The sequence below is a fragment of the Vicugna pacos genome, chromosome 19, assembly GCF_048564905.1.
Source record: "Vicugna pacos chromosome 19, VicPac4, whole genome shotgun sequence".
Classification (NCBI taxonomy): Eukaryota; Metazoa; Chordata; class Mammalia; order Artiodactyla; family Camelidae; genus Vicugna; species Vicugna pacos.
This window is the reverse complement of record NC_133005.1, coordinates 16,075,937-16,102,459: the sequence shown is the minus strand read 5'-3', so window position 1 is coordinate 16,102,459 and position 26,523 is coordinate 16,075,937. Positions and strand designations below refer to the sequence as shown.

The 26,523-nt window shown below is 41.3% G+C and overlaps 1 protein-coding gene across 1 annotated transcript in view; it reads left to right on the top strand.

The window, feature by feature from the left end:
* The first annotated feature begins 218 nt into the window (after positions 1-218).
* LOC102541385 (protein SLX4IP) overlaps positions 219-26,523 on the top strand; it is a 130,189-nt gene continuing 103,884 nt past the window's right edge. Inside the window, exon 1 of the mRNA XM_072943822.1 lies at positions 219-335. Coding sequence (XP_072799923.1) covers positions 285-335 — 51 coding nt within the window. The 5' untranslated portion in view covers positions 219-284. The remainder of the gene's footprint in view (positions 336-26,523) is intronic.

The window sequence follows — 26,523 nt, the reverse complement described above, 5'->3', positions numbered from 1 at the left end:
CTCAAGGACTCGATCAGGATGTCATCTGGGCAGTGGTATTCTCCAGGCCTGAGTGGGGAAGGATTTATTCCCTCATGTGATATTGGCAGGAGGTCTTAGGTGCTCACTGGCTGTGGACTGGAGACATCTGTTTCTCAACACGTGTTGCTTCACCATAAGGTGACTCACGACATGGCAACTGGCTTTCCTCAGAGGGAGCGAGAGAGGGCGCAAGCCTTGGTCTCTCTGTAACCTTACCTCAAGGTGACATCACTTCATCATGTTCTATTTGCTGGCAGCAAATCATGAAGCCCACACTCAAGAGATGGGTATTATCCAAGAGCGTGGAAACCAAGGTGAGGATCACTGATGCTGTCTCAGATGCTGCTCACCATACCCTCTTTTTCATTTTATTTATTTTTTTATATCATCTGTCTTCGGGCTCTCAAAGTAATGATTTTTTCCTCTGGCCCCTAACTTCTGTTTCTCACATTGAGTTTTCTTTTAGGTTGGGCATGTGCCTTTTGTTCCCTTTTTGTGCTGTGTTTTTGATAGAAACATACTTAAAGCCATTCCATTTATTTCAGCCTTGGTCTTGGGTGGGTCTGTTCACTCACTCTCTTTGCTTTAATGTAGTGTGAGTGACTTTTTATATTCTTCCCTCTGTATCTGAGGCCAGTTATGATTTCTCTTCAAGGTACCATTTGAGGACTGGGTATTTTGGCTCCTTTTATGCACCAGTTAAGCATGGTCTCTGGAGGGAGGAAGCTCAGCTGAGGTGAGGAGGTTAAACACCTGAATACCTGGATTCCTACTCTCTTCTGAGGTCGTGTTAGAGATCCTGTGTCACACACATCACTCCTAGTTGGGCAGGGGTTGTACAGGACTGGATCCTCTTCCACTGGGACATCCTGTTAACTCAGTTTCCTGGACAGCCATTTTCTGTGCTTCACAAAAGGAAAGAAAAGCATATTTGCTAGGGTAGGCAAATGGCTGAGAGAACTTTTGTGGGTGATGGAATTACTGGAAAACTAAATTACGATGACAGTAGCACGCTATGTAAATTTTCTGAAACTCATCAAATGGGAAACTTAACACCGGTACAGTTTATGGTACACAAATTTAACATGCTAGTTTGCTACTGTTGATTGGATGATATGTAAATGGAAAAGCTCAACCTCCGAGTTGCAAAAATGCAAATTAGATTTTAATTGCTTTCTGACTGTGAAAGAAACAAGTAGCAGACAGGAAAAAAAAATCCAAAGTACTGCTTTCTGAAAAAGATTCTATGATGAGATAGCTTTTTATTTATTTCATTCTAGTGGAAACATAGAGTCAAATTTTGGTGGTCTTTAGATTACAAAGATAGATAGTGTGGCTGAAGGAACTAAAAAATAATCTCCACTTCCTTTAATAGGAGCTTCATTAACATATCTAAGGAGTATTTATCAGGGGCTCATTACTCTGGTGATCAATTAGGAAGATACAAAAGGAAATATGGCTAGCTTCCCATCACTCTTCCAGTAAACAGATGGGTGAAGACTTCTGTGTGCTTGTCGCTGTGTGAGACACTGTGGGAAGTAATAAAATTGTGAGGTCCTGAGGGGAAGGGTTGTGTCTTATGTGTTCCTTTTCATGTCTCTGGTCCTTTGTGTATTACAGGTGCTCTGTGAATATTTAATGCATAAGTGAATGAAAGAATAAGTAAGATGTAGTCCTTTTCTTCCAAAGAGTATATTCTAGTTGGGAGACTAAGCCATGCATGTAGGAAAAGGCTCCACAAAAGTCCCCTGTGTTCACATCATCCACGTGGTGCCTGAGGAAGAGAAGGATGGTGGCGAGGACTGCTCAGAAGAGCCTGTGGAGGTAGTGGTACCTAGGTGGGTACGCCTGAGTCTCAGACTCAGAATATATTTGAATGCTACTCATACCAGCTCCAAGGTAGAAACGAAGACAGCTTCTGAGGAGAAAGGACTGACTCTGGTTGTAGAGGGAAGAACAGGGAAGGGAAGTACAGTGGAGGGAGAGAGTGGCTGCAGGCTGCCCAGGGTCTGTGAAGCCCAGAAGAGAGACTGGGTTTGTTTCCTTGGGCATAAGGGTGGGTTCTTGAGCCAAGAAGTGATTAGATTAAAATGTACAAACTCACTATTAAAGTTGTGGATAGACCAAGTGGGTACTTTGACTGTAAATCTCTTACATGCAAGATGCTTATATGTTTAAGCAGGTTTCCATATTTGGTTGTTGCATTTTCTTTTTTTTTTTTCTTTTTTCTGGCAGCTTAAGCAAAATCATCAGCAGCTCTTCACTTTTTTTTTTATTCCACTAGATAGGGATTCTAACACTGTCTTGCAGATAGGAGCAAACATGTTTTGTTTGAAACATTTAGACAGAAATCCGTTGAGGCCGTGTCGGATGCAGGACACCAAGTGCTACGTGGAGTTCAGATGGAGCGATTCCACGCACGGGGGTTTAGATGATGAGAAAGGCAGTGATCAGTGCCATTGGGTGAGAGGAAGAGGAGGTGCTGTTTCCTGTGTGGGAGCCGGGACGGGAGGAGGTGTGGCCGTGTGCCAGGCACTTTCCCACGTCTTCTTTAATCCTCGAAACATCCGGTAGCATTTTTAATCCCTATATTTAGAGGAGAAATGGGACTGAGGGCTGATTTATATGGCATGAGCATTTCAGTTATAGGCTTGGATGGATTTGCTTTGAGGCTGTTGGTAGGAAAGGCAATCAGTTCTTATAAAATAACTCAGGATTGCTACATCTTTCCTGGGATAAATGATCAGGCAGACGGTCTAACCAAGGCAGCTCTATGTCCCTGTTTAGAAAATGCTGAGCTCTAAGATAATTAATGGTCCTTTAAATATTGCTTAGAATCAAGTTAGTTACACTAAACACTCAACCCTAGCATTTCTTGGAAGGTTTAAAAATCACCCTTTGAAAAGATTCTAGTCCAAAAGACAATTCTCCTGTTGGAACAAGGTAATGCCTGCATCTCTCCATTCAGACTTTGTTTCTTTTGAATAATCAAATGAAGGGCACAATTAAGTGTTGATTTAGTTCACTTGATGGTTAATCTTGATCCACTTCAGCGTGGGCCTTAGTTCCTGCTCAGGAAACAGGGTTTTGGATTAGAGCAGCCCCCACACCCTTCCAGCCCTGAACTCTCTGTGCTGTACTGTAGGAAATTATTTATTCCTTAAGGCAGTAGATCTTTGAGGGTTAAAAACAGAAACATCAACACCACCAAGAAAAACCCAGCATCCAGTCTAATCCTGCTCAGCTCTTATTTACGCAGACATTTTTTGGAACTGTAAGAACTTGTTAGATCTTTGTGCAGTAAAATATAATTCCCAATTTTCCAAGGCCAGCTGTAGATCAGGATTCTAAAGGCCTTCATGGAAAAGGGCGGGGTGTGTGTTTGTCAAGAGGCCAGTTAAGGAAATCAGTTCCATGTAATTTTTAATACAGTTCTTTGGATAGCCTATTTTATGACTCAGTGTTACAGATGTCATTAATTTATAATGGAAAATAGTGAGACAATATGACAATTATCTTCAGACCCGAGAAAACTTAGGCAGCAGAGTGAGTGACGATTAAATAGTTCGAACAGAGGCGAGGCTGCTGTGAAGTGTCACTGCCGGGGGAAGCGCCAGGCTGAGGGGTGAGCCTGGCCTCCTGACTTCTGATCCTGCCAGTTTAGCCGGCCCCTCACTCGGTAACCAGGGTGGCAGAAAGAAACTGAGTCCCGTTACACATTTTAGAGAGCGGGGCCAGCCTACCACAGGAATAGTTCAGGCATTTTTGTGAGGGAGGAAATTAAAAGACATTGGTGAACCTTTCGTGACCAACTGGGAAGATGTTTTCTCATTGCCGGTTGTTGAAGTTTTCATTGATTTCTTTTTGTTTGTTTGTTTTTTGGCAAAATATTTTGGCAAAATATCAACAGATTGTGGGTGACTATAAGGAGGGCCCACCCACTCTGGACTCCACCATATGTCCCGGTAGCAGAGAAAATCCTGTGAATCAGAAAGGCTGCCGGCATGGTATTGGGAGACCTAGGTTCTGCTCAGCTCCTGAGCAGAGTGCACTCAGAGTCCTTGGTCTGGGTTGAATTGTGTTCCCCACAAAAGATAGGTTGAAGTTCTAAGCCCTGGTAGCCCAGGAGGTGACCTTATTTGGAAACAGGGTCAGTAAAGGAGTAATCAAGTTTAAATGATGTCATTGGGGTGGGCCCTAATGCAGTATTACTGGTGTTCCTATAAAAAGGGGAAATTTGGACAGAGTCACACACAGAAGGAAGGCCCCGTGAAGACACTGGGAGAATGCCATCTGCAGGCCTAGGAGTGCCTGAGGCTACCAGCAGCTTGCCCCGGGGATGCCTGGAACAGATTCTACCTCCCAGCCCTCAGAAGGAACCCACCCTGTGACACCTTCATTTCAGACTCCAAGGCCAAGAACTGTGAGACAATAATTTTCTCTTGTTTTAAGCCATCCCATTTTTGGTACTTTGCTACGGCAGCCCCAGAAAACTAATATAATCCTGACCCACTAAAAGCCCCAGAACCTTGAGCAAGCATTCCCATCTCCTGAATGTCCGCTTCCTTATTTGTTCTTAAAATAACAGCATTGGGGTGGATGATATCAGGGCCTTCCCCCTCGGACGTGTGATGATCAATACTTCAAAAGTGCACTCCATTTCCAGCAAAGCCATTGTTACTGTTATTTCCTAATGTAGCTAAAATACGTAAAGAATACGCATATTTTTCAGTTCCCAATTTTGTTCTTTTCCTTCAGGAGTCATTGGTGGTACTTCCCTTAAGCTAAATATTGGGCAAGGCCGTCTCTTCCGCGTTAGCCCACTAAACAAATGACCGCATGTCTAGTCTGTTTCTAACATACAACTGAGGAGCATACCACTTAAAAGCATTTAATGATCGTCTGCTGGCTGGAGGGCTAGCATACTTTGGATGTCATTTCATTAACTTATTTTCCCAAGTTTTGTGGACTGATTTCTTTCAGATGTCCACAGGCTTATTCTGGATTTCCCAAAGGAGCCTGCTACCACAGACAGAGGCACTCAGGTGTTTGCTAGGTGCCTCCCCTAAGCAGTGCCCTCTGCACTGTGGGATGGTCTTCACGCCAGACTTTGATACCGGGAAGGAGCTCCTAGAGTTGACCTTCTTTCTTGACTTGGCAATCCGTCACATTGGGTCCACGGATGCAGCAAAATCCGTGACGTTGTATTTGGTGCTGCCCTGGAGGAAACAGCCACCCACCTCTTCACCAGTATGTTTCCTTACACGGTTAGCAGCTGAAGCGTTGAAGATAAGTTTGAAATAATACTACCTTTGGACCTTCTCTGTAGATTTTTTTTTTCTTTCTTTACTTTAGTCCCTATATTGTAGTGAATAATTTTTAAAAGTATGCCTTAAACTTTTCAAGAAAAGATAAGTAATATAAAATTATCTTCCCATTCTTAAAAAAAATCATTGTATATTAGATTCGAAGTACAGAAAGGACAGGATAAGTGAAATGTTTGATACCACTTGCCCTCCTGTCTGAGGCTCTCTCCTGTTCTTCCTTTTGTCCTCAGAACCCTTTTATATCTTCATCCTCTTCTAGAACATCCCCTCTCCTCAGTCTGCTAGGACAGAAAGACCAAGGGGTCAGATTAAGCCTAGGGAGAGAATTTTAAAAGGCAGTGGGAGTAGCCGTAGTCGGGCATGGCTGGATGGCTTCATGGCTCTGTTTCCTTTGTACTCCTTAGTGAAAGGGATAGAGAAATGGTTACTGAGGATAGTTTCACTATATTCAGCCAAATTAAAGATAATGATTTCATTCCCATGCTCAGTGAAGCTTACCTGGTTCTTCGTGAATGACTATACTGCCTTCTGAAGGTATTTTGACACATGCAGTGAGTGTTTTCATGCATCATGTCTCACTCTTGGAAATCCAGTCTGATTTAAATTTTCGTCTTCATTTAATTCTGCCCCACCTATTTATCTTTCATAGGTTAAAACACAGGGAAGGCCCTGAAAATGTCCCTAGTGTTAATATCTATTCTAAAGAGGCTCCAATGACTCACCTGTGGGTTATAAAGAAAGACACACCTTAGAAAATATTACCACCGTGGGAAGCCTCAAGAAACAACTCTGCCATGTGAACGTAAAAATGGGTGTCTTAAAAGGAGATACTGTTAGTAGTTAAAGTAATGAAACTCTCCTTTTTTAAAAGGTAAAAACTTTCTTTGTAAAGTTCTTTGCACAAATAATTTATGACTATTTGTAATTTCATTTTGTTCCTGAATAAGATATAATAATTAAAATATTCCACTTATGGATTCATGCCTGGCAGAGAGCTTTCATACTGGTTCTAAGCCTCTGCATTGGCTTAAACAGAGCAGTGGTAACAAAGAAGATGTTCAACTAAGTTGTGGTGTAACCATGTGGTTTCCTGTAACATTTTCCTCTTATGGTGTCAAATGTGGATTAAAAATAAATAAATCTGCCCTTTCTAGATTAAGATTCATGGTCTTGTAGATTCTTCTGACATCACATTGTTGGCACTAATCACTCATTTTGTGAATTTTACCAGCTCTTTAATTCCAGTACTTTTTTTTTTCCCTGGAGGCCTAGTGTTTTGGCATTTTATTTCTTTGTCCCTTTCCAAAGGACCCAGAAAAAAGGGAAGGACTTGAGACCCACCCATCGGTGTTGCTATTAGTTAATAGAAGTTGAAAAGATATGGTGGGTCTGCAGTTTAAAATGATTGACCGAACAGTGACTGATTTTCTTTTTCATCGTTGTTCAGTTGTTTATTTTAAAGTGTCCCTGTCAGTTTCCCTTCTCCCTGTGAACATAGCTTCTCATGGTAAGAGCCCAGTTTGCATTCATTATTTGATTTGAATGCTCTGATTCAGTGGTTCTCAACTTCTTTTCTGCTGCAACACAGATGGCTTTCACAAGCCTCACACGCTCACAGGGGTGCATCCAGGGTTATGCAGAATTCCAAGCAAGCTACTTGTAATTCCACGCCTTTCTTTCCCATTCAGGATGGTACAGTGGGGAGCAAGTGAAAGAGAATGGTTTTGTCACGTGGCCGTCAGTTGGCTCCACTTTTTAATAAAGCAAATCATTACAAACTCTGGTACTTGGTTATTGTCTTGCCTCAGTCATTTGTAGGTCTAATGACTTCTTAAAAACAGTTTATTTGTGTACTTGAAATATTTAATAAAATAGATAATGACATAAAGAACACCTTTGTACTCATTCTCCAGTTTGAATATTTCATAGCATTTTGCCAAACATAGGCAGTATCTGCCAACTTCTTTTTAAGAAAATGAAGTAATTAACACTTTTTCATTTCCTCTCATTTCTTCCTCAACTTCCCTGTTTTTATATTACTGTTTTATACAGCTAAGACTGCTCATGTTTATCCCCTGTAATCATCTTTATGGCATTTTTTCTTGGTTCTTTGTGTAAATGGGTTTCATGCTTAACACTAGTCGCTTCTCCTTGACCACACCTTCTCTGTTTACCTCTGAGTGGGCTGGAGTTTTCATGCTAAAGAAAATTCCAGAAGAACTCCTGGATACCACCTTCCCTGAGGGTTGTTTGTTTGTTTGTTTGTTTGTTTTTTGCTTTTTGACATATACCTTACTGTTGTGTGTATTCTGGACCAGCAACATGGATGGGTGTAATATTCTTGAGTTTAACTTTCTTTCCCTCAGCACTTTGAGACTTTGTACCATTGTCTTCTTCATTAACTGATATGGAAAACATTAAGATTACCACAGCGTCTTCTTGCAGCTGAATTTTTCTGTGTGTGCAGCTGAAGAATGCCTGAGTTTGAAACAGAGCAGGACCCTGTGGGGTTCTCGTGGGGACGAGTCTCCCCCCTCCCCCATTTCTTGTTTGTAGGAAATAGGCTTCAATAAGCCACATAGATCTTCCCTGAGTTTTAAAGGGCAGATTCAGACAGTTGCAGATCAGAGAAGTGAAGGAGTTAAAAAAAAGAAGGGAGGGGTAGTCAAGAAACAATAGTGCAGCCTTGGAACAGGGTCCTGGTTCCTCCTTAAGGAATATACCTAACAATACCTTTGAGTTCTTCTATAGGAACTAAGGCCCGCCCAGGTGGGGGAGAGTAACTTAAGGCTTAGTACAGGATTCCTGGAACACTGCCCTGTTACCTCACCACCAACCAGTCAGAAGAAAGTCTGCACATAGTGAAAGATAACAAAGACTCTGACCCCCTCCCCAAATGATTCTACTTTTAAAAACTTTCAAAGTCCAGCAGAATCTTCATAGTTAGTTTTCGGACCTGAGTCTGCCTTCTCCCCAGGTTGCCCACCTTCTGAATAAAGCAACCTTTCCATTCCAATCCACACTTGTCTCTGGCTTTTGAGCCAGTAACAAGTTCTGTAACCTAAACATCTTTTAAGCAATTATGCTTTGTCAGTTTCCCCTCAAATTTGATGTATCTTTTAGACCTGGAGGTTTATTTTTTTTTCTTAACTTCATAGGCGGTTTCTTCTATTAACTCTTTTAACTTTTGTATTGTGTAATAATTTGATACGTACAAAAGAATACAGGCATGCTTTGTTTTATTGCTTTTGTTTGTTTGTTTATTTGTTTTACAAATTGAAGATTTGTGGCAACCCTGTGTTGAGATACTAGTCTTGGATTTGCCTCTTTGTCTCTGGTGTCTTTTGTTAACAGACTGTTCGTTTATTTATTTTTACTGAATGAAAGATTCTTTAGATTCTATATTGCATGACAATTTTCAAAAGTTTCACACACATGATTTTATATAATCTCATAATAAACCATTTTTTTATCCCTTACCCCTATGCTGCCCCTCCCCTCTTCCCTCTCCTTACTGGTAACCATTAGTTTGTTCTCTATATCTGTGAGGCTGCTTCTTTTTTTTAGCTTATTCACATTTGTTGTATTTTTTAGATACCACATGTGATATCATACACTATTTGCCTTTCTCTGACTTATTTCACTTAGCATAATGCCACCCGAGTCCATCCATGTTGCTACATAAGGCAAAATTTCATTCTTTTTTATGGCTGAGTAGTATTCCATTGTGTGTACGTACGTACATATATATATATATATATATATACACACACACACACACACACACACACACACCGCACATCTTTACCCAGTCACTTGCTGAGGGACATGTAGGTTGCTTCCGTATCTTGGCAATTGTAAATAACGCCACTGTGAACATTGGGGTGCATGTATCTTTTCAAATTAGTGTTTCTGTTTTTTTCAGATACATACCCAGGAATCAAATTGCTGGATCATATGGTAGTTCTATTTTTAGTTTTTTTGAGAAACGTCCATACTGTTTTCCACAGTGGTTGCACCAATTTACATTCCCACCAACAGTGTAGGAGGGTTCTCTTTTCTGCAAATCCTTGCCAACATTTTTATTTGGAACAGACATTTTAAATTCTGATATAATCAGATTTATCAGTCTTTTCTTTTTATGGCTTGTGCAAATTTTTAGACTGATTTAAAATACCTTCTTTCCAACCAAAATGTGTTTTTCAAAAATTTCAGGGTTTTGGTTTTTACATTTACATCCTAATCCACCTGGAACTTAGTTTTGTGTGTGATATCAGGTAGGTACCACTTTCATTTCATTTTGTTCCACATGGAGAACCAGTCGTCCCAGACCAACTTATCCTTTCCTCAGTGTTCTGTAATGCTCTTTGTCATATATTATGATTCCAAATATACATAGATGTATTTTTTGACTTATATGTTTTCTGTATCTTTTGCCTCTTCCTCTGCCAATGCCAGCTGTTTTGATTAATGTAGTATTCTAAGTCTTTCATCTAGCAGAACAAGTCCTTCTGCCTATTTCATTTTCACAATTGTCTTGACTACTCTGGGACCTTTGATACTTTAAAAATTCAGGATTTTGATTTAGCTGACATCGAGTTTATAAACCGGTTGGAGAGTGTTGTTTTCTTTATGATTCTGAGTCTTTGAACGAGGTCCTTAAAGGCCTTAATCAAGGCCTTTTATTAGGTTTATTTCTAGGCATTTTGTTTTTGTTGCTGCTGCAAATAGGATCTTTTATTCTATTATGTTTTGAAATAGATTATCACAGGACGTAGGAGAATTAGTCACACTTATAGATGAAGTGTTGAAACCAGCAACCTTACTGAACTGTCTTATTTTAATAGTATATTTAAAGTAGATTTATACTTAATAGTTTCTCTAAGAGTCTCTTGATTTTTTAATGTAACCTGTCATTATCCACAAGGAAGGTCAGTTTTGTTTCTTCCATTCACTTTTTATATATCCATTTTCTATTTCTTGAAACATAGAATTGGGCAGGACAACTAGTACGATGAAAATGTAGTGTTTTCTTGTCTTGTGCTTGATATTAATGGAAAGAATTTTAAAGTCTCACTATTAAGAACAGTGCTTGCTTTAGGTTTAAATAGATACCGCTTTTCAAATCAAAAAGTTGCCTGCTGGTTTGGTTTGTGACCACATTGTGTCATGAATCAGTGTTGAATTTCACTGAAGATTTTTAAAAAGTATGTATTGAACTGATTATGTTTTTCTCTTTCATCTTTTGATATGGTATGTCATATTAGTAGATGTTCTGATTTTGTTAATAGATTATTCCTGAGATAAATTCTGTTTTGATTTGGCGGTATTTAACTTTAGGATCATTGAAACTATTTTAATAAATGAGCTTTATCTTTAATTTTCTTTCTTTTTTTTTTTTTGGACTTTTTTACTACTCTCACTAAGTAAGTTGAGTTGATCAGGTTTTTTTAAATATTTAAAGTAGTTTGCGTAAGATTGGGATTATCTATTTCTTGACTCTGTAAAACTCTCTTCTGAAACTGCCTGGACCTGAGTTTGTGGGGTGGAGGATGGTATAGGCTTTTTATTATTGGTTCATTTTCTTTATCACTTACTGATTTGTACACATTTTAATATTTCTTTTGAGTTTGTTTTAGTAATTAATATTTTTTAGCAAAACAGCCGTTTCATCCATGTTTTCAAATATATTGATATAGAACTGACTTACAGTTTTTTTTTTTAATCTTATTCTTAAGATTATATTATCCTTTTTATCCAATACTATTTATTTGTGCAAGAGGTTTGCCTGCTTAGTTTTTCTATTGAACAAGAATTTGGTTTTGTTAATACTTGCTGATTTTTAATTTCTGTTTAATTTCTACGTTATCTCTTTATCACTTTCTCCTCTCACCTCCTTCTGTCTCTCCCTCTTTCTGGGGTTTGTTCTGTTGTAAACTGAATTTATTTTGGTTCCTTCTTCCATTTTAGAAAATTCAAAAAATGCTATAAAATCACATCTAAGTATCACATTAGCTGCGTGTTATATATTTCGATATGTAGTACTTTCATTGTTAACTTCTGAATATGTTGTGATTTACATGGATATTTCTTTTTTAATTCCTGATTTTTTTTTTTAGGATTGCATCTTAAATTTTGCAAATTGCTACTTTTAAAGAGCATTTTCTATAATCATTTTTTAAAATAGCAAATCAAGCCTGTTCATTTTATTGCTCAAATATTCTGCCTGATTTTTCAGCTTCTGACAGTATCTCTTACTGTGATTAACACATTTGTCATTTTCACCTTATAATTTTGTCAGTTTTTGCTTTGTATGGTTTAAACTGTGCCACTAAGTATAAACAGATTCTTGATCTTCTATTATTCTCACATATTTTTCTATTTTTTGTTATCAAGTGTTCATCTTTACTGATATTAATGGTTTTTCTCTAAGATAATATTTTGTTTGGTATTAATATATATATATATATATATTTTAACTAGTTTTTATTTTGGTTAAATGCCAAACATTTGCTTTTCCAGGTCTTTCTTTGCATCTTCTTTTTTGTAAGCATCAAGTAGCTGGCTTTGTGTTTATCTGTCTTCTTTTGTTTGCCCAGTGTACTAATCTATACCTCTGTATTGGTTACATTTATTGCAAATGTTGACATATTTGGATGTATTTCAACTACAGAGTATTTTGCTTACCATTTATTTTTTTTTTATCTTCCCCTTTCATGCCTTCTACTGAATTAATCAACAGTTTTTATATTTCCTTCCCTCTTGAATTCTCTTGTGGTTTGGAATACATATATAGTAATTCTATTCTTGGAGAGCTTATTCTAAATTCTTTTTACTATCTAGTTAAGACAATATCCAACTACAAGTAGCAGAACACCAGTTAGAGGGCCACAAACCTATAGGCCTTACTTTTCTTGCACAACACAAAATCTGAAGGTGGACCTGCCATCAGGGACCCAGCCCTGGTCCATCATCCATAACTCTGGTCCATCAGTCATAAGTCAGGGGCTTTCCCTCATTTTTGCTGCTTCATGACTGTAAGCCAGCTGCTGCACTTCAGGCATCACATTCATGTATTGGGCAGGAAGAAATTGGGACAGGGCAAACAGGCAAAGAAAGGTGTGTCTACTGAGTCCCTTTTTTTGTCAGAAAAATAAAGGCTTTTCTGGGAATACCACCTAAGAGACTTCCATCTTGTTGGCCAGGACTGTGCCATGAGCCTCTCATAACTGGAAGGAAGCTGGGGAGAAATTGAAAATGGGATTTGAGGTCAGACCATCTGCAATGTCTCCCATACATATTCATTCTAAAATTTTCCAACAAATTCTATGGTTATTCAGTATTTCTATGCTTTTTGCCTATTCCACCACAACTTAGTACATTTTATTTAAACATTGAGCAACTTCCACAACCTTTTCTTGATAAAAAATGAATGGTTATTGACATTTATTTTCTTCAATCAGAAATTAAGTTTATGTATAAATGTATGTGTGTGTTTCTTTTTAAAAACTCAGTATCTGGATAGATTATTGCTTCCTATATCCCATCCGTTTCCTTCAGTTGATGGAAATCCTTTAAAAGCACTTTCAGTGAGGAATTGTAGGGGTCTGTGGGTGATACATTGTCTTAGTTGTTTGATGTCAGAAATGTCTTCACTTTGCATTGAATCTTGCATGGTAGTTTACATGGGTATAAAATTTTAGGTCAATAGTGATTTTCCTTGAGCATTTTGCGGGTACTGCTATTCCATTGCCTGCTGTTTAGAAATCTTCTCTAAGACTTTCTGGTAACTTTTTTTAAAGTCTTTTTTTATATGTATTGGCTAACATTTGTAAATCTCAAACTCCCAAATTTATCCCTTACCACCCCCTTTCCCTGGTAACCATAAGATTGTTTACTATGTCTGCAAAGACTTTCTGATAACCTTTATGCTCACAACTTTTTTTTAATCTCTAGTATTTTTTTTAATCTCTAGTATTTTGTGGTTCCAGTATAGTGTGTCCAGATGTGGATTCATTTTTGGCTTTGTACCCAAAGGAGTTCTCATCTGAGGAATCATTTCCTCAATTTTGGAACATTTTTTATTGTTCTCTCTTTAAATATTGTTTTCCCACCAGTCCTTCCACTTTCCTTTCCTGGAACTCTTATTCCAGCCTTCCTGTAGCCTCTCAATTTATCTTCCATGACATATGTGTTCTCTTATATGCATGTACTCTTCTGTTTCTCTTTCTCTCTGCCATATTCTGGGGAAGTTCCTCAGTGCTATCTACCAGCTTACTAAAAATGTTTTTGTCAGCTTACTTTAGTCTAGACTTTATGCTAAAATTTTTTCAAAATATAGTCCAAGATTTCTAACTTGTTCTTTTGGTATTTTTTAAATGTTTGTGTGTGTCTCCTTCTGTATCACAATTTCTTAATCTTTTAAATGAAAACTTTTCATCTACCTGTTTAGATCTCTCAAACATACTTAATTTTAAGTCTACCAGAATTTTCTAGAACATTAATTATTTTTCTTACTGATTTTGTTGCTCACCTTTCTAAACATTAGAACTCTTCCTGTATTTTAGAATTTTTGTTTGTAAGCTTATTTTGAATAGGTGGTGGCAATGGCTGCTGCTACTGCTGTTGCTTCTCTTCCTTCTCCTTCGTCTCCTCCTCCTCATCTTTCTTCATTTTTATTTTCCTCTCTTACTCTCTGTATAAAACCCTTATCCCTAATCTTGCATTTTCTAAAAACTTACCTTTTCTCACTGAGAACCAGCTCTCTCTTCTCTTGGCTCCTCCAGCATAAGGTCTAGAATCAAGTCATAGAGTCTATTTCATTAGTTCCAAAGCTCACGTTTTTTCCATGGTTTTAAAATCTTTCAGATTGGAATGCATCTATAACTCATGGGGAATCATGGTTTAGTTGGCAGTATTTTTTTCTTAGCGGTATGTAGATTAATAATGCCTTAACATTCATGTCATCATAGATTTGATAGATTAGGTAATATAGTTTCAAATCATCTGTCCCACAGTGACACAGATGTTGTTAATCTATTAGCTGAGCCAGTGGGCAGTTCTGTTCAGCTGCCGAGAGTGTGTTTGTTCTCCTGCCGCCCTGTGATGGCAGCTTCCTTTCATGCTGTTGTCTCAGGGCTCTGTTAGCAGTTTTCTTCTGGGCAACCCACCGTTCCAGCCCCAGGGATTCTCTCCCCTGTTCCTCCGTAGGAGAGACTCTTCCCTGGCTCCTGCCTCAGGTCCCTGGCTCCTCCCCTGCCCCTGGCTTACTTCTCAGTCATTTCTGGCCCATGACATGGTTATCTGAGGTTTGAACTTGGCTTTATCTAGCATTTTGATAGTTATGGATAGTTTTAAAAAAAAGACAATTGCCACAGGGATGCTACAAGATGAGAACTTACTGTGTAGTCTTGATAAGAAGTTCTGTGGAACTTGTAGCAAGTGGTTTTGGTTTTTTTGGGGCGGGGACAGAAGTCACAGTTGGATCTTATACCCTGTTGTGATTGAGACTTGTCCCTTACTCTCAGGATTTACATTTTTAAATGTCCATATTAAAATTCTTTTTAAAAATCATCTAACTTTTAAAACTTCCTGCTTTAGACAAAGTTATTTTGTGATCATATCAGTCTGTCCCAATCTGTGTAGATTATAGAAGTGATTATACAGTTACAGTCTGTAACAGTAGATTATAACAATGACAGTTCTTATTGGCTTCTTTTCCTCTAAGCAGGAAAAAGAACTTAAAAGCAATTGGACAATATGTTCTTTGTTAAGGGTGATTACAGCTAAAATTGAAATAGATGTTTTAAACGTTAAGACATCTTTACTCCTTAATTTGTATCTTTATAATAATTATTATCATCTTAACTATATGCTTGAACACATTTTTATACCTAGTGATCTTATTAATTAATTTCTTTAATGACAGGCAGTGTGAGTCTAATACAAGTTTTATCCCTTGATTCTTTATATCATGTGTGACTTAGACTTTTAAGATTTACTCTCTTTAACTGAATGAGAAACACTTGCCCATCTTTAAACTTTGATTCTACCTGTGATATGAAATATATATAACATGATTTCAAGTACTCAAACACAGTCATGCACAACATGCCTGCGCACAGGCGTTCATACTTATAACTGTAACAAGTGTCACAAAGCAATATTTAGCTTTGGTAATGTTTTTAAAATGCTTTTTAAGCATGTAATATACTTTGATTTGTTCAATTTTAGACTACTCATTTTCGGTAAAACAAAATATTGATTATAAACCAATAATCTGGTTTCAGGACCCACTGTTGGGTTCCTGTTTATAAAACAGTTTCTATTGTATGTGGATACTGTCTATGGAAGTTAGTTAATTGCTTCATCTTCTTATATTACTGGCACAGGAAATATTCAAATGCATTAAAAGTGTTATCTATGAACAAGAGAACTTTTCTGGTGTTGCTGAGAATGCTGGAAGGTGTGATTATACATGAGAATAAAGGCATTATTTACTCCTTTTCACAGAGGGTAACATAGAATCTATTTGTTCTGAGAAAAGATATTTTAAAAAATTGTAAAAAAAAATCAATAACCTCAGTTTAACTGGATCTAAGAGTAAATATAGCTAACTATGATGATGGCTATCAAAAGTGCATATAAACTCAATCATTGATTTCAAGGAAATGATACTGTCAAAAATGGAAAAAGAAAAGCTGTGGTTATTATATAATTCTTACTAATTTAAGAAACATACACCCCTTGGGCAAGAGACGGGAATATTATTTATAAATCCTGCCCCTTATTAGACTATTATCTGAGCTCTGGGGATGAGAGGGCCTTGCATTTATAATATATCCTTTGCCTCTCCCTATGCCCTAGGTACTATTCTGGGATTCTGTTTCATAGCCAGTTTTGTTTTCTGGGGTAATGTCCTTGGTAAAGATGCTTCCAAACCCAGGCATCAGATGCAGAATGTGTGTGTGACGTGAGCATAGATTAAAGCCACGTCTGTGGGGGATGATACATCAGAGCACTCTAGAACCAAGTCGGTCTTTTCAGGAGTTCATTCAGTTTGGGCGTCCTTCTCCACTGGCCTGATGATGTTTGATGAGATTAGTTGGTGGTTTTATTTACAAGAATTATGCCTGTGTAAATCATGACAGGTCCCAGATGAAGGACTAGTTTAGCCATATGCACTTGCAATGATGGTGTCTGAAATAGGTGAAGCTGCTGTAGTTACTATGTAGTAGGAAGACCAGTACTGGTGGCAGCAGTGATCATGATAATGGTGGCTAGCACATAAATTTATCAGCCCTTTCATATGCCTCCTCCAGTGAGCTAATTAACATTTTACATGGAGTATCTCATGTAAGACCCACAACCACAGCTGTCTTGTGACCTTTGGCTTTTTTGTTTTCTGATGAGAACCTGATTGTGACAGCTGATTCTATGTCTCACCGTGGCTAGGCTATGGCACCCCATTTCTGGTCAAACACCAGTCTAGATGCTGCTGTGAACGTATTTTTTAGGTGAGATTAACATTTAAATGCATAGACTTGGAGTCACGGAGATTACCCTCCGTGACGTGGTTGGGCTGCATCCAGTCAGCCAAGGCTTTAGAGAAAGACGGGACTGAGGTTTCCTGAGGAAGAAAGAATTCTACCTCCAGACTGCCTTGCAGACTCCTACATGAACACCTCCCTAGGTCTCCAGACTGCCGCCCGAACAGTCATGTCAGCCAATTTCTTAAAATCCATCCATCTATCCGTCCATCTATTTCTCTCTCTCTACCTCTGTCTCTCTCTCACTTGCTCTCTTCCTCTCCCCCTCCCTCCCTCCCTCCTTATTGGTTGTTTCTCTGAAGAACCCTGATTGACACACTGAGACAGACACACAGACAACCCCAAGTTGTCTAACTCCAGAAGCTGTGCTCTTAGCCAGTACAGAAAAATGTCCACCATATGCTAATGATTCAGTTTAAATTTGAATTTTATTTATTCTCTTCTCTCCCATCGTCTGTTCTCTCAAAAAAGATTCTAGTAAATAGAAGGAACTTGAACTTAAAAAGGAACTGTCCTGGGGGAGGGTATAGCTCAAGTGATAGAACACATGCTTAGCATGCATGAGGTCCTAGGTTCAATCCCCAGTAATGCCATTAAAAAAAATAAATAAGTAAATAAACCTAGCCCCCCCACCAAAGGAGCTGTCCTAGTCCATAAATGGAGTCCGCCATCACTGAAGAATTACGATGACTGTGTACAGTTGCCAGGGAGCTGGTCGACCCTCTCTGTGGTCCTGGAGACATTGAAGAGCTCATTACCTTCCTTCAGATACCCTTTCTTTAGGGGCATAACTGCTGATGAGAAATACTTCTCTCTGCACAGAAGGCTCCTTGTTTTACTGGCCCTCTGCTGTTGCCACTCCACTAGGTGCTTGAGTCTAGTAGACAGGGTTGCCAAAGACCATCACCTGTCAAAGAGCTCAAAACTTACTGTGTGGCCACAAAGAGGTGGCAGTCATGCTTAATGGCGTGTTCTACTTGCTTCTGCTTATCCCAGCAGAAAAACTTAAAAAGGTCTGATGGGGAAATGAGAATTTTTGTCACTATCAAGAAAAGTTTATGTCTTAATGTCTTCTCATTTTCTTCTGAGACACAACTTATAAAAAATTTTAATGTTTTGTTATTTTAGAAAATATACTGCTTTGGAATGTTTCAACTGCCTATACAAAAATGCAATCCATACAAGTGTTTACAGAATTATGGTGACTAGGGTAGACCATATCTCCTTAAATAAATGTAGACGTGTAGTTTCACTTAGGAAAGAATGGGCAGGCTTTTCACTGGGTGGAGCTGAAATGGCAGTTTGTTATTTTTCCTTCAGGATAGATGCTCAGAAGGGGTGTTAACCAGCCGCACCACATTGGCCAGGGTTTATCACCCTACATGCTAGCAAAGGTGTGGCAGTTATGGCAGGAGCCTCCTCCCTGGCCCCCTGCCTGCGCCCTCACCCTCTTCACCTGCCCTCCATGGAGCAGCCAGTGACCGTGTTAAGCACTTGTCAGATCATGTCACTCCCACAGAGTCAAAGCCCAGGTCCTCAAAGCCCTCCGTGACCTGGCAGTCCCTGCGTGAATGTGCACACACGGCCACACGTCCCCTTGGCTTCTGCTGATGGCCGCCTCATTCTTTGAAAGCTCCAGCCCCCATCTTTTGGCCTTTGCTTTGCTGCTCCCCTTGCCTCGAGTGCTCTTTCCCCAGGTACCACCTTCTCCTTGAGGCCTTTCTTGATCACTCCATTTAATCCAGTAACCAGCCCCATCACCAGCATTCCTCCACTGCTCAAATCGTTGTCTGATGCTATGTATTTTGCTTTTGTTTTCTTTTTTTTTTTTTTTTTTGGTCTATCTCCATGACAGTGAAAACTTAGTGAAGGCAGGGAACTTTACCTGGCTTAATCACTGCTGTATTCTTAATGTCTGCAATAATACCTGGTGTAGAGTAGGTGCTCAGTGAATACTCGGTGAATTTGCCAGTGTGTGGTCGTCACCCTTCAGATTGTGTCTCCAGCTCTTTAGACTTGATGGTGAGTGCTGTCTTCCGTGCTGTTTGACCTTGGCTGTGGATCTGGCTCTCCTTCTTTGGCTGCCGTGGACAGATACCCCTCTAGCATCGATACAACTGCGGGCCACCACTGTTAGGCCTACCCTGTTATCTTTACCCGCTCCAAGTCCCCCTAACTCATTCATCCAAACCATATCCCCTTAATTCATTCCTTCCAGATATGAATGAGACCCTCTGATGTGCCAGGGTTTAGGTGGTACCCAAGCTGTCTGTGTTGCAGGCTTCTTAGGAGCTCCTAGGTCCCCAGGCCTGCTGTCCTCAGAGCCTGATGGATAAAGTAACTCCTGAGTCTCCTGAACATGGCAGGTGACTGGGGGGTGGGTTTTAAGTATAGGTGGCCTGGAGGCATGGCTGGGTTGGATAGACCATCAAAACAACTTAGAAATTGTGGAGCCAAAGCTTGCCAGGTGCTGAGCTGCTCCCTGAGAAGTAGCCACGCCGTGGTTTTGTGTAGGACCGCTTTTTGGCCATGCCGTCGTGGGTCTGGTGTGTCTGCCCTGTGCTCTCACAGGCAGCTTTGCTTTCATCCGAAGGACAGTTGCTTTCACAAATGCCATGATTTCTTTCTTTAGCTCAAGATGGGAATTGCTCCCCGCATTAGTTTCCTGGGGCTGCTGTAACAAGGTACCACCAACTCGGTGGCTTAAAAACAGTGATTTATTGTCTCACAGTTCTGGAGGCTAAAATCCCAAACCAAGGCATTGACAGGGCCCTGCTTTCTCTCTGAAGGCTCAAGGGGAGATCCTTCAGGCCTCTTCCAGTTTCTGGTGTTTGCTGGCAACCCTTGGAGTTCCTTCACTCAAATTTGCCTCCTCCATCATCACACAGCTGCCTTCTCTCTGTGTTTCTGTCTTTTTCTTCTTCTTATAAGGACACCAGTCATACTGGATTAAGGGTATACCCTACTAACCTTGTCTTAACTTGATTACATCTGCAAAGACCCATTTCCAAATAAGGTCCCACTCACAGGTACAGGGAATCAGGACTTTAATATATCTTTTGGGGGGCACACAATTCAACCAGCAACACTCCTTTTGAGGAAGAAGCAGCAACCAGGAAGAAAACCTAGACATTTTCTAAGGGTAGAGAGCAATGTTGAGCTCATCTCGACAGCCGTGAGACTCCCTAAATACTTTTGTCTTTAGTGATCGGCTTCTCCTAGGACTGGGGTCTTTCCTCTTCAGACCCTGGAGCGCGGTTCCGTTAAGTGAGTCAGGTGTCCCTTCTCTGAAAGCTCTGGGGTCCAGAAGCCCTGGGAGAATAGACAGACTGACAGTGAATGGAGAATTCCCTGAAAATATGGGAAGAACCATCCTCCTGCGGGTGTAGGCTGGTCCCCCTGGGAGCTCTCAGACCTCCAGTGAGGTCACTCTGGAAGGCTGCAGCAGGACGGTGGGAGCAGGGGAAAGGTGGTTGGAGCCTCTTGCATGTGAAGAGCTCCTTGTCAAGTGCTCTGCCAGAGCCTTTATCCTGCCCCTGCTAAAGTGTGCTTAGGGCTCTTTATTTTAGACATTGCTCCTTGCTCTGTGGCATTGCTGTGTAACAGGTGGTAGGCCCCGCAGATGCTTGGAGGAGTCCTCACGGCTCCACATTTGGAGAAGTGTAACATGGGGGTTACCTTTGTCTCCTTTAAAGCATGGGAGACTCATCCCGACCTGTGTGTAGGAGTCCCAGCAGTTAGAGAGGGGCCTCTGAGAGGCTTGTGGGATTTTCCTGGCCAGAAAGATGGCGGCTGTGATGGAGGGAGGCCAGGCCCATGGCTGTGATCCACTGTCTGCAGGGAAGAGTGTGCAACACGCCCAGCAGGGCTTAGGTAGCCGGAAATGTGGGAGCTCCATACCCCCAGCGTGAATTTTAAAGTTGACTTATTTATACCATTGCCATAGCAACAGGAAAACTGTTCTGACCTATAGCCGGGGAAGGCTCCGTTAAAGAGATTGTAGAAGGAAAAATAAATAATGCCAGGAAAAAAAAAAACTAATAACATACCATTCTTCCCCTTACTCAGTCAACTGAGAATAACAGTTTGTGCATTTGGCAGTTAAGTGGGAAATGGCATTTCGTGTTGCAACACGAACCTGCTTACATTAAGTGATTTATTTTTTTTTGTTTAGACACAGTGTACTGAGAACCTTCTTCAAGTAGAAGGCTATTAAAAATGTGAGAACCTGAAGCATTTGGGGACTTAGAGGAATGATAAATGCAAACAGCCCAGAATCCAGAAACCGTCTTGACCATCTAAGCTCTAGACTCTGGGAACGAGTGCATGTCTTCAGTCCGTCAGATGTAGGTCATTTTTCTTTCTGTGAGGTCTTTTTTCACTTATATGTTGTCTGGACAGGGTGGAGCCCCTCCTGAAATTCTATTTCTAGCTTGTAGAAAGACTGAATTATTGTAGACTAAAGCCAGTGCTACTTGGAAAATGGGAAAGGCAGAGGAGACGGGGCATGTCTTCCCGTCTGGCCTGACCGTGAACTTGGTTGGGGCCCCTCCTCTGGTGGGTGCTCCTGGGGGCTGCACAAAGCTTGAGTTAAGCTCCTGGGCCAGCCTAGTAACGCCTCTCATCCCTCAAATGCTCGTATGAGGCCTGTGCTTGAGAACTTTTCATAGATCTTTCTGCCACTCGACTCTGGGCTCGTAGTTAATGCTGTGCTCAGCATATCTGTATGTATCTTGACTAGAAATCTGTAGGTCAAAGACCTTGTGAGCCATTCCTGACCTCTCTCATGCTTTCTTTCCCATTTTCTCTCTGATTAATTTATAAATACACATATTTTTATACATTATGTATGTGCACATATAACCCAGCTATATCAAATTATTCTTTTTCTTCAAAAATATATTAAAATTAGCTTTTGAAAGCCACCCCCTGCCCCGCCCCTTTTAACCAGCCCATATATCTGTTAATTCTGGCATAGTAACATTTTGATTCCCAATTTGGCAGTGGAACTACATCAGCTAGTCTGTTGCATGCTGCTCCCCTTCGTATTCCTGGTTATGATATTGAAACTTCAGGACCACACACAGATAGCAAAGTCTCTGGCCACTTAAGCATGTAAACAGTCTGGCTTTTTATAAAGTGGAAAAATATTTCTTGTGCACTATTTTAACATGATCAGCATGTTGAAACTTGGTGAGCAACTGTGTCAACATTTCTTTGGCTGGAAAGAGCAAACCTGGAGAGCCTCGTGGTAACATATAAAATGCAAAGCTGCTTTGTTTACTACCAGGATTTGGGCAGCAATTACAGTCCGAAGCTGACTCTCGATCTTGGGACACAGAATGAGTGAAATAATTATTGTTGCATCATGATACATGCTAGCTGAAATAATGATTCCTTTGCAGATGGCGAAAATTCTTTCAGAGAATCAGAGGAAAGTGGGTCGCTGAGTTCCCATGAAGTCCTTTTATAGAAAAACTCACATCAGACCCAGTCTGACAGTGTCCTCTTTTGTTTCAAATATTTACTGAACACCTCAGATGTGTCAGACTCTTCTCTACGTGCTGGGTGTGCGGATTAAACAGGACAGACGGGCTATTGGCCCGTGGTGGTTGCTCTGGCCTTGTGGCTCCCAACGGGGGAAACAGTAAACAAGAAATCAGATAAACAAGAAAGACTGTATCTGTGATTGCTCTGAAATGGTCTTTTTCGACATCAGATGTTTACTGTGGGCACTTCTGAGACTCTTAGGATAGATCAGAGAACAAAACAGACAAAAATTTCTTCTCTTACAGGTGTTACATTCTAGTGCAGGGGGAAGACAATAAGCAATAACCAAAATAAATACATAAGTTACCCAGCACATCCATAGGTAGTAAGTACTGTCGAGCAAGCAAAAGCAGAACAAGATAAAAGGTATTGGGAGGGGTGAGACAGGGAATGGACCACAGCTTAAAATCAGTGATCCTGGGAGCCTCACTGAGAAGACTTGAAGTGGTGAGGGAGTCAGCTCAGCAGGGTCTGGGGGCAGGATGTTCTAGGCCTGTGGGAGAGCAGTGTGTTTCAGAGGAGCAGGGAGGCAAGTGTGGCTGAAGTGGGGTGAGCAAAGGGAGGGGAGCGCGGGGGACATCCAGGTCCTGAGGGTAGATGTGTGAGAGCCTAGCTGGGGGCTGGCAGAGCAGTGGGCTGCTATTTTAGACACAGGATATTTGGACAGGCCTTTGGATGAGGTTGTGAGGTTTGAAGGAACTGACGAGCCTGTCATGTGAAGAGCATTCCAGGCATGGGAATGGCAAGGACCAAGGGCCCAAGCAGTAGAAGAGGCCGCTGTGCTTCCCTGTGAAAGGGAGATGGGTGAGCTGGGAGAGGAAGGACAAGGCAGCTCAGGACGCACTGTGTGGTCAGGGCAAGGGGTGTAGGTTGTACTCTGAGTGAAGCGAGAGGTAGAGTGAGATGAGATGCTCTCTCCTACCTGTCTTCTAGGATTTCTGAGAATGGAAGGGCAACTTGGCAGAAACCGCCTGTCTGAGGGCTGGACCTCCATCTGCTTCCTTCACCCCCATGTCCTCGTCCTCACAGTGCGGCCTGCAGCCCATGCCTGGCAGGTGCAGGCACAGCAAAGCAGGACCCATTTGAGTAGATGGACATGTGGACCAGTGATTTAATGACGTACCTCCTGGGGGACAGAAGCCTATTACCTTTTATTTTTGGAGCTGTTTGGAGAATATATACACAAAATCCCAAGAATACTTTAATAGCACTTATATGTCAGCCATGCAGAATATATCGTGCTTAATGTTTTGGCATATTTGCTTGCAGTCTTTGTAAAATTTGTGTGTGTGTGTGTGTGAGACAATTCTTTTCAGTTCCCATCCTCAGTTGCCTTCCCCACCCTAGAGGCAGCCTTGTTGGCCTAGTAGTTTTTTAAGCAGATCCTGTTTCTGGTGGAGAAAGGGGAGGCAGGGAGGAGAGCTGGTGTTTTCTAAGAGGCTGCACAGCAGGCCTTGTGGCCCAGCACTCCCCTGGCTGGAATTGGGGCAGCATCTCTGCAGCATTAGGGCTGCTGAGCAAGTGCCCAGCCTGGGCTTCCCACAGCACTGGGCACCGTGCCAGGATGGGCAGAGCCTTCAGCAGCCCCGCCCTGAGAAATCCGCCCTCATCCCTGACATCCCTTTAATGTGATGTGTCCTAGAGCCGCTTGTCCAGGCCCTTGATACCTTCAGCAGATGAGGCACTCAGCGTGGGCAACTTTTCCAGATGACCAAAGTGTAGCCCTTTTTAATTAATTAATTTATTTTTACTTTTTAATTGAAGTATAGTTGATTTACAATGTTGTGTTACCTTCTGGTATATAGCATAGTGATTCAGTTATATATATATATTCCTTTACATGATCTTTTTCATTATAGGTTATTACAAGGTATTGAATATAATTCCCTGTGCTATACAGTAAGACCTTGTTGTTTATATTTTTTATATATAGTAGTTGTATCTGCAAATCCCAAATCCCAGTTTATCCCTCCCCACCCCGTTTACCTACCCTCTGGTAACCATAGGTTTGTTTTCTATGTCTGTGAGTCTCTTTCTGTTTTGTAAATAAGCTCATTTGTGTCATTTTTTTTTAAAGATTCCACATATAAGTGATATCGTTATGGTATTTTTCTTTCTCTTTCTGGCTTGCTTCACTTAGTATGACAATCTTCAGGTCAATGCATATTGCTGTAAATGGCATTATTTTATTCTTTTTTATGGCTGAGTAGTATTCCATCATATTATCCCTTTTTTATATGAAATGCTTTTCGTGGAAATTATCCTAAAATGTCTTGCAGATTTCAATTTCCTGAGCTTCTTAAATGAGGTCTGTTAACCTTTGGTGTGACTTAATCAGGATTGTTCCTTTAGGCACCAGTAGCTATATCCATCAATGCTGCCAGGGGCCCTGCACACCTCTCTCCAACAGTGCATCACCCCAGACCACTCTGCTCAAAGTCTGCTGCCTGCTTGTGCTAACTGGCAGCCCTTCTCCAGCAGCTGTCAGCTCTCCCTTCTCACTGTTAGTCAGTCTGCCTTTAACTCTCCATCAGGCACACTTCTCAGTCCTTGCCTAGGGGTTCCCATCTGCTTTGGCCTGGGAAGAAGATGATCAAATGACGTAAACTCTGGGTCAGGCCAAAGAAGACACCAGGTGAGTGGCTCTGCACTGAGGGTTCTCTGTGGCCTCAGGTCCTGCTTCAGAGTGTCTATCAGACCTGCCAGCCTGCCATCCTGTACTGGCCAACACATTGGGACATGTGGTCTTTTCTAGATACCCGCTGCTGAGTGCAGTGCTGCCGTAGGAGGCTCCGCAGCTCCATCCCCTTCCCCATCGAGCCAGGGCCTCCCTTCTCCTTCCCAGAGATTCTTCCTACCTTCCCTGACTGAGAGCTTGGGGCGCAGGGCCTCTCGGGAGTTGCTGTGGTGGCTGCCCTCAAATTGTACTTCAGCATTAGAGAAATCTGACTATCAAATGGTTGAAGAAAGTCACTGCTGGGCCTCTCAACCATATTCTTTTCTCTAAAACCAGTCGTTCAGTTATAAAGGCAGCAGGGAACGTTGAGACAATCACATTCCCTCTCCTGGTTTTACAGCTGAAGAAACCAAAGCCCCGAAGGAAAAATGACATGACCGAGATCACCAAGTCCATGGTCACTGACCAAGCAGTGCTTCCGCTGTGAAACAGTGTGGCCCGGGGTTAGAGGTGCCCTGCTGCTCACTGTGTTGAGTTCTGTGCCTTCTCCTGAGCCTGGTGGGGACATTCCATGTGAAGGAGGAGCCCATGTTACACATGCCCGACTCGAGAGGACTTGAGATGGATGGCACTGAACATTTGATAACCTTATGAAAAGACATTTCACACTAATTCAAGAAGCAAATATTGACCGAGTATGCCCTAGTAGTGTACTTGCCTTTATCCATTTATCTACCCTCAGCCTCAGTGGCCTTGTTTTCAGTGTTTCAACTGTATTTCACAGCAAGCCCCTGCTCTCTTCTCCTCTTGCTCTTTTTTTTTTTAAACTCTTGATTTGTATTTGGATCATGAATTAATGACCCTTAAGCCCCTAGGGCACTCAGGAGTGCATGAGTCTGTGCTCCACGGGTGACAGGCAGCTGGGACTCCAGGCCCACAGTACAGTCAGCTGTCCTCTCACCTGCCGTGATCAGTGGGTCAGAGCTTGTCCACTCCGCCAAAGACAAGGCAGGCTGCAGTGAGAGGGTCTGGGCTTAGCCTCGGGCACCTGGCAAACTGTCAGTGGGCCCAGATTGAAGGGGCCCAGCATGAAGGGAGCACCACGTACCTCTGCTGGACCCTGGAAGAACCTCTGGGTCTGCTGTTTGGGACCAGCCCCTTCCTGGGTTAATCCACCAGCCTTATGCACTTGTTGATGCTCTGGTCCTGCCCCTCCATTCACCTTCCAGGCAAAATGGAGCCAGCTTGTTTTCTCATTCAGTTTTGCATTGCCAGTGGTCTTTTAAAACTTAAAAGTTTGCAGGACACCGTCCTAATCTGTCAACATCTGTTTCATCTCTGGTGCATCATACTTCCCTATCAAGAAATTGACGGGGACTCATATTTCAGGGGCACATAA